Source organism: Pteropus alecto, unplaced genomic scaffold (assembly GCF_000325575.1).
Source record: "Pteropus alecto unplaced genomic scaffold, ASM32557v1 scaffold86, whole genome shotgun sequence".
Lineage (NCBI taxonomy): Eukaryota > Metazoa > Chordata > Mammalia > Chiroptera > Pteropodidae > Pteropus > Pteropus alecto.
Genome location: NW_006442109.1, coordinates 19,924,522 through 19,933,137, shown reverse-complemented (window position 1 = coordinate 19,933,137; position 8,616 = coordinate 19,924,522). Strand labels below are relative to the sequence as shown.

The following is an 8,616-nucleotide window of genomic DNA, read 5'->3' as shown; positions in this document are numbered from 1 at the left end:
ATTATGAATTAATAATAATTTTTAGAAAATAATTTGGATTACAGGGGGAAATAAGTAAAAGACCCTGTCCTTATCCTGTAAGCTTTCATATTTGTTTTCAACTTGATTGCATAATTCCTATAAATTTTGTGTTCTACAAGGTTAGCAATATGAAAAAATATTAATGGTATTCGATGGAGATGCAATTCATGCATGTGCTCCCTGATATTAGATGTGGCAACATAAGGTTTCTTTATAGTGAAAAAATATAAATTAAGATACCTTCTGTTAAGTTTATAATACCTTAATTCCTATTCAAGTTGTAAATCTGGCTAGAGGCCGCAAAATTAGAAAAAAAAAAATACAACACACATACACTAAACACAACTCTCTACTGTATTACCACAAAACTAATTCTATTCAAAACATACAACGCAAATATTAAACTTCTAAAATTAGTACTTCTAAAAGAACAAATCAACACTAGATTACCCTTGCTTCCTATGAGGAGCAAAGAAATTAAAATATAAAGTTCATATCCTCCAGTTGGGTTTCTGCTGACTGGAAGCAAGGGAACCCTTTAAACTATGTAAATCACAGATCATTCCCGTTCCAGCTATGACAATGCTACACAGACTGGCAGTCAATCCAAATGATTCCTCAGAATGCATAGCTACCTTCTGATAATTAAGCTGATAACTTAGAAAAAGTGAAGTCAGAATAAAGACACAACTGCTTGTGGGTTTCTGGGGAATGAGAACCTGTGAATGTTCTAAGCTTAATTACTTAGAGTCTAATCCTAGAATTTCATTGTTTTCATCACTACTGTTTCAACAAAATTATTTATAATCTTTAACTGAATAATACTCAAGGACTGGCACTGAGAGAATTTTCTCTTATATCCAATCTTTAAAGTTAAAAAGCATTAATACTCAGTGCCAATGAGGATAAGTGAAAAACTGACTTTTTCTACAGACAGCTAGTCTCATTATTTTCTGAGTCTAAAAACTGGAATTTGGTCTTTATATGATCTTTCTATTATCAAAATAATTGAAAGTAAAAGTTTTATTAAAAAAAAAGAGTCAAAATGTTCATATAATATTCCACTGACATTAAAAGGATTGTTTTAGAATAAACCAGAAAAATGAAAAGTGCCAGTCAGTAATCTAGAAGAATTCACATGAATATTTTGTTTTTTACTGAATATCTGCATATTTATTTTGCTAAATTAAGTAACTAGCTTCCTAGTTTGCTCCCTGTAGAATAAAAGCGAGCTGTGCTTCCCTCACCATCTTTTTCTGATGAAAGTCAAAGAGTGGAGGTTGGAATCAATATAATAATCAATCTAATGTCACTATCATAGTTTTTTGCCATCTGGAATATTCTTTTTCACTAGAAAGCAGTGTTTCTAGTATCTATGCCTAGGAAAAATAATTTCAAAGTGCTCTGGGCTACACCTGAAGCTGCACTCAATGATCCAGAGATCAATCTCCACCTGGATGTAGTGCATAAGGCCATGTTTCTATTGTATCCCTTCAAAGTGACATAGCAAAAATACTATTTTCTTTCATAGACGCTCACAAAAGCAAAAGAATCTAGAACTGCTGTGGAGGTGATAATTTGACATAAAACTGAAAGACAACATTGCATAGTGGTTAAGAGCACAAACACTGAGCCAGACAGCCTAGGTTTTAATTTGGTTTGAAGACTCATTAATTACAAAGTTACTGTGCCTCATGTCCCTTATCTGTAAAATGGGCACAGTATTGATAATATGACCTCACGATAGGGATTAGATGAGGTAACATTTGTAAGATTTAAAACAGGACCTAATGCACAGTGTCATATATCTGATAAGTTAAAAACTAACAATAAAGCTGATTTTGTTAGAAAAATCATTATTGTTAAAAAGCTAATGTTTAAGTAATTAACATTTTATTGAATATGTCCTGATTGGAGAAAACCATATACTTGGTTACCTTGCTTGATTTAAGAACTTTAATTTGTTCTTCAAAAACAGTGTCTTTATTCTTTTCCAGAAAGCCTTCACACTGGTACTCCACCTGAAAACACACGGAAAAATCTCCTTAGCTAATAAAACTTTTGAATAGGTATTATAATCATCAACAAAAAATTTGTTAGGCTTAGGCTCTATGACTGGCTCTCAGCTAAATGGTATCATTAGTTTTATTCTAAGAAACAAGAAACTTGGTAAGAAGTGTGTTAACTCCATATTGTTTTTTTCTTAGGGAACAGTGGTAGTGCTGATTAACTGTGGTCTAAGAGATCCTCTCAAGTCAGGGTAAGCAGTCTCATATGAAGTTGATTCTCTTCTCCCTTGCTGGCAGCTCCTCCAAGGCTGATGCTATGTATCTCCTTCTAACCTAGTTCACCACCCAGCAGGGGTAAATCTCCTTTTGTGAAAGAAGAGATTAAAGTGGGAGAGAGGAATAGGAGGAACATATGGCTCTCTGACAGAGAGAAAGTAGAAGAGCTGATGATGGGTGGAGGTGGAGGCTGGTAAATACTGTATGATTTTGTAAGTGGACCTTGTTGAGAATATACTATTCCTGCTTCCAAACCTCCAGAGATTTCTGCCATCTACCACTGAAGGAGCTTCCACCCCATACCATAAAGCCCTCAGGTGGCCCTAAAGTCATTCCAAGGTTTCGAGCCATGATTAAAGTGGAGTCAGAAGGCTCTCAAATCTTGTAGGAGACCCTGGGAAGCTTACCTCAAAGCCTACCCTACAATTTCCTTAAAATATAAGTTAGTGTCATGGCTCCTGATTTTCTCAGTAGACTGTTGAATTTATGGAGCAGCAAGTCTGCCTGCCTTGTTATTAGGCAGTGAATCAATCACAGAGTGTGACAATTTGTGTTCTGAAACTCTTGGGGTCAGCAATGCTTTAGAACTCAGCTTTTCAGCAAAGTCTGAGGCCGCAATCTGTGGTCAAACACATGAACGTTTCTACATTGAAATATGTAAATATCCAGCCTAACTGGGATAAAGACTATAAATAACCTCATGTTAGTTTAGGTCAGAGATCAGGTTTAGCTACCAAATGAATTATGAAAAGACTTTTGGTTTTCATAATTTCTTGGATTTCAAAATTACAGATAGAGGATTGTAGATCCATATTTATTTTATAATACATTTCCATTTAGGTTAAAGGAATAGAAAAACAAGCAGCCAACAAAGAAGATTAGTTTTCCTATAAAGTCTTAAGAATGTAAACTTCAGCAAAGAAAAAATGATACCTCTTGACTACTGATTCTTTTCCATTTTGAATTTAAGTATTCAAAAGGAAAAAAAAATAAAGCTTCCTTACTTTGTCAGCAAAATGTTGGATGATGAAAGCTTTGTTTGATAGACGGGGCTTTTCAAATAGTGCACATTTGTTCAAATGTGTGTTGTACAATTTTTGGGCCCAAGTGTCATCTGTACCTTTAGGCATCTACATTCAATGGGAAAGAAAGAAAGAAAACAAGATACATATTGTTATCAGACTCACATCAACCTAACAATTTTGATATTAAATTTAGGAACTCGTTCTTTCCACTTTTCTCTCTTAGGGGCCAAAAATCAATTACTGATGAAGAGTAATGACTGAGACTTTCCCATGGGTGATTCGGCCCAATCTCTGGGCAACTCAATCTGCCTATAACCATAACCATCAAATAAATATTCGATTTCCTTTTAAAACAATAAAAGCCTCACAAATGAAAGACGAAGTATCATGACTATCATGTATTTTTAAAAACTTGTTAAATAAAGGTAACATGTACACATAGTGAAATATTTACGTAATTCAGAAAGGTTTAAAATAAAGAGTAGTCTTCCTTCGCCACTTCCACCAACTTCTTTAGCTTTCTGTCTCTAAAAGCATGTATAGGAATAGGATTATTCTATTCTAAACTCATTGCATTTTTTCTTCTTCTTAATAATAGCATTCTTGTATTTATGGCCACTAGGTTACTAATGATTTTTTGTTATTATGGAAACTGCCACAATGACTTCTTAGATATTTTTGCAAGTATATATATAGGGTAAACTCCCAGCAGTTCCACTGTTGAGTCAAAAGGTATATGTATTTACAATTTTGATAAATATTGTCAAATTTCCTCTAAAATATGTTATACTAATCTGAGCCCTTCATCAATAGTATATGTGCAATGAATATTCATTTGGTAGTATCAAATGAAAGGTATTATCAAATTTAAACTCACTTATGCTGCTTTTTACCTAAAGCAGTATCCCATTTTTGCTTTGGTTTGCATTTTATTTAATTTTGAGTGAGGCTGAACACTTTTTCATTACATGCATTCTTAATTTTGTAGAAAATCTGTATACTTTGGAGGACCATAATCCTATGTTTAACTTACAACTAATGGCATTAAACTAAAGAGAAATTATGAGAAAAAAGAGGTTAGCAGTAAAGCTGAGGATCTCATATATTTTCCACATGCTGCATCTTCAAATATTAAAGCTAAAACTCCCTTCCTACAATAAATATCAGTAATAAAGAACAACTAGTCAAATTTTAAACTATGGCTATTTGGAATTATCATTCAAAATATCTTTTGTATAATTTCTTGCATTTCTTTAACAATATCATACTACTGAACAAAAAATACTAAATATATCGATTAACAAAAGTGGCTAAAATTGCTAGTAGTTGTATCTAATGTGAAACCTTCACATAACTTACAATCAGCTGAAAAGAGAAGGGAAATTCTCCTAGTTTCATTTGGATTTAAAGCCCTTTTGGTCTAGTGACTCTTCAGAATGCAAGTTAGAGTGACCCCCACAGTGGTATTTCATGGTATACTATGAATCTCTGCTTAAACCCACTTACCTTCTGACCTTGATATATCTGTTCTGACAGACTAAGTACATCAGAAAACCAGACTTACTTTGCATTCCTCATCCAGCAAATCCAGAATGCCCAGTTTTGATTCTATAAGATTAATGCAAGGTTGATTATCATAAAAATCTATGAGAGTCCATGGAATTTGTTCCTTCATATATTCCTCTTGTTCTAATTTGAAGACGTGCTGAAATAAAAAAGGAAAATGAGTGGCATTACTGGATCATTATTATAAATGATGTTAATCAAGAAAAAATGTTTATATAAAACACTCTAGGAAGATACCAACATAACTTGAGACAGTCCACAGCTTCCGGCAACAACATCATGTGAGAAACATGATTCACACACAGAACAATAAAAGAAAGCAAATAAAAACCACATACAGTAAAACCTGTATAGGGTTCTTGGTAAACAAGTAAATCTTAGATATGTTAATATTTTAAATAGCTGATAAATGTAGCAGTTTTTTCAATTTTTTGATGTGTATACATCCAAACTGCATTATATATTTTTTTGGCCTCTTAAATTATTGTACAGTGCTGTTACAACATGAGCACAGAAATGTTTTAGCTGGCCCTTGAACAATTAGCAGAGCAGATGCCCTGCAAACTACTGAACCATGCTGAGTGATGCTTACAGCATAACAAAGTAATCTTTTTACAGGGGTCCCCAACCCCTGGACTGGTACCAGTCTGTGGCCTGTTGGAAACGGGGCCACACAGCATGAGGTGAGCAGCGGGAGAGTGAGTGAAGCTTCATCTGTATGTGCAGCTGCTCCCCAGCACTAGCATCACTGCCTCAGCTCCACCTCAGACCATCAGGCATTAGATTCTCATAGGTGCACCGGTCCTTGGTGCCAAAAATGTTGGGGACTGCTTAAGACTTAAGGAATTGTGGTGTTGAAGTTCATGTGCTTCAGAATTAGATAACAGTTGGTCTTTTGTGTCTGCCTTGATTATTCTCCACAGTCAGGGATCCTACAGCTCACTTTTTCAATTCTACATTCAATTCTGCAAGCAGCTGCAGCCATTACCAATTCATTGCTATTTCTGCTAAATGCCTCACCATTGCTTCTGATCTCCATTTACTAGTTTAAGCAAAAATATGTATGGACTGTCTACTATGTGCCAGTCACTAAACACCATTAACAAAATAGATGTGAGCTATGCCCTCATGGAGTTTGGAAACTAGTAGGAGAAATAGACAGAAATCAAATAATCACAGAAATATAATTACAAATGTAATAATGTTACAGAGGAAAATAATGCGAGCTATGAGAACAAGAGTCCTCGTCAGTTTGGATATAGGGCGGTGAGGGAAGGCTTCTCTCAGGAAGGGCTGTGTAACCTGAGCTCTGCATTTGAACAGAAGTTAAGTTAGTCCAGGTGAGAAAGGCAAGCCCACCTCTGCTGCAGCTCCTGCTTCAGGCCACCCAGCCAATGCAGCCCACCCAGTCTCTGCAGATGCTAATGACCTCTACTTGTTAGTTCTTGGGGGTTTCTTTCTTTTACTTGTCTCCTTTGTCTTCCTTGGTTCTCTCACACATCTTGTTACTTTTACGGGAAGATCAGCCCTCTGTGGCTATGACCGGACAACACATATTAGGACCCAAAATCCCATGAAACTTAGGTGTCACCAAGACTTCTGATACTCTCCTCAATCATCTGAAACTTTCCCACTTTATTCTATACTTATTATAATGCCACTCTTGACTCATTTGCAGCATTTATAGTCTAACCAGCTGCGATAAGCTTTAGTCAAAAATAAAGGTCAACTGTATGAATATTTATGTAATGCTAATTAAAAAACAAATTTCTTCTGTTCTTTTGATTAAAGAGAAGGCAAATATGGCACCATGTATCAGTAGGATGACCTGACTGATGGCACCAATATTTTCTAAAACAAAGAGCCCGTTGTTTTTTTTTTTTAATTCATTAATTTATATGTAGTCTCCACACTGACAACAGAAACACTGCTCCAGACTTTAAATAGGGCTTGTTTCTCACATACCTCTCTATTTCTAAGTTTAAAAGTCCATGGGGCCTCAAAAATTTTGGATGCTCAACTGTCAAAAGGACAAGGTGGGTATGAGGTTCAATATGACAAGATCCTTCGTCAATACGATAATGCCCCCAAGCACTAAATATGTCAATCACCATGTTTCTCATGCCCACTGTCCCACCCACAGCCCCTGATGAAGAAGCAGCCAGAAGCAGCCAACTTCTTTACTGTGAGACCCCATGTTCCCAGTCTGGCTAGACCAAGTGTGGGTACCTGAGAGCAGCACTCTATTGCCAGAGACCTCTAATGAAAAAATGAACTGGGTTAATCAGATTCTCTTTCTTGGATGTAAGAATTGGGAAACAGGCAATTAACAGCTGAAGCTGAAAGAAGCCAAGAAGAATGGGAGGTAAACAAAATAAGAAAATGGAAGTAGCACTGCCACCACTGCTGGGTTCACAGCAAGTTTGAAATGTGTGAGGAAGCAGAAATCTTTAGGTAAAGAAAATATGTACAGAATAGAAGGATAGAATATGTTAATAACAGGGAGTGGAGGAGTTGCGCAGAGAAAAGCTAAGATACAGTACGTGTGTGTGTGTGTGTGTGAGTGATAAGGAGAGAGGGATTAAGGGAGGGAAGGAGGAAGGGAAGGTGACAGAAAGAGGAAAAAAGAAAGAAAAAGAAGAGAATCAGAAACATATTCTGAGACCTTAGACCTTTGAGAAATAGACAAAGTAGCCAGTCCCTAATGAGGTAGTGTTGGTTTCCTATACTTAGAGTAACCTTGTGATAAAATATACTGGAAAAGAGCAGTAGCATTGATTAAAGTATTAAGAAACCCTGAAAAAACCTTGAGAAAAGATAATGCTCAATTTAGTTTCTGAAAGGATTTTATTAATGTTCCCTATGCAGAGATGAAACTACAGCCATTACATTCTTATAGAAATAGTCATAAGCCTAAGGTTTTAAGATCACCTCTATGTCATTTTACTGTGTAAATAGCTTAATCTGCTAAATAAAGATGGTCTAAATTTTTATCAAAGTATATGCAATATTTAAAAAAAAAATCAAACAGTCTAAAGGTTTTATGATGACCAGCAACAATCCCTTGCTCCATCTCGCCCCAACACTAGTCTCAATCCCTAGAGGCAACCATTTTTAACAACCTTAGCTATTTCTTCTGATGTTTACCTTTAAAGAATATGTTTATCAGCTATTTTTTGATTTATTCATTTGAAATATTATATATTGATTTCTTGATAAGATAGATGAGTCTAAGTTCACATACACCACCTCTCTTTGCTCCTTTTCTACCCACCTGAAATTATCTTTAGATCTTCTTTTGGTTTTATGAATTTTGTAAATTAAAATATCTTTAAACTTCTATTTTTTTTTTATCAGCAACAGACTATACCTCTTGTCTTCTCTCTTTGTAAGATGAGGATATTTATTAAGGGTTCTTTTCCTGTCCTTCAGCTCTCTTCTTTTCCATGTACCTTCCAATTCCTATGGGTCAATCATTTTTAAAATCTTCTTTCATCAATACTAATAACCACCCCTAACTTGCACTTAGAACTGTGCCTGGTATATTGAGCACTTTACGTATCTTAACTCATCTAATCTATATAACTATATGCAGTAAGTACCTTTATATGCTCATTATAAGTATGAGGAGACTAAGGCCAGGAAGGTCAATTAACTTGCCCTGAATATTCAATGCAGAGTAGAATTCTAACCCAAGCCATTCACCTCGGGGTCTGTAC

The 8,616-nt window shown here is 35.4% G+C and overlaps 1 protein-coding gene across 1 annotated transcript in view; it reads right to left on the bottom strand.

Moving 5' to 3' along the window:
• The window catches only part of MYO5A (myosin VA), a 165,176-nt gene that overhangs the window by 64,324 nt on the left and 92,236 nt on the right, over positions 1–8,616 (bottom strand). The window contains exons 13-15 of the mRNA XM_015595836.2: positions 4,896–5,036; positions 3,311–3,436; positions 1,959–2,042 (exon numbers count right to left, since the gene is read on the bottom strand). Of these exons, the coding sequence (XP_015451322.1) occupies positions 1,959–2,042; positions 3,311–3,436; positions 4,896–5,036 (351 nt within the window). The remainder of the gene's footprint in view (positions 1–1,958; positions 2,043–3,310; positions 3,437–4,895; positions 5,037–8,616) is intronic.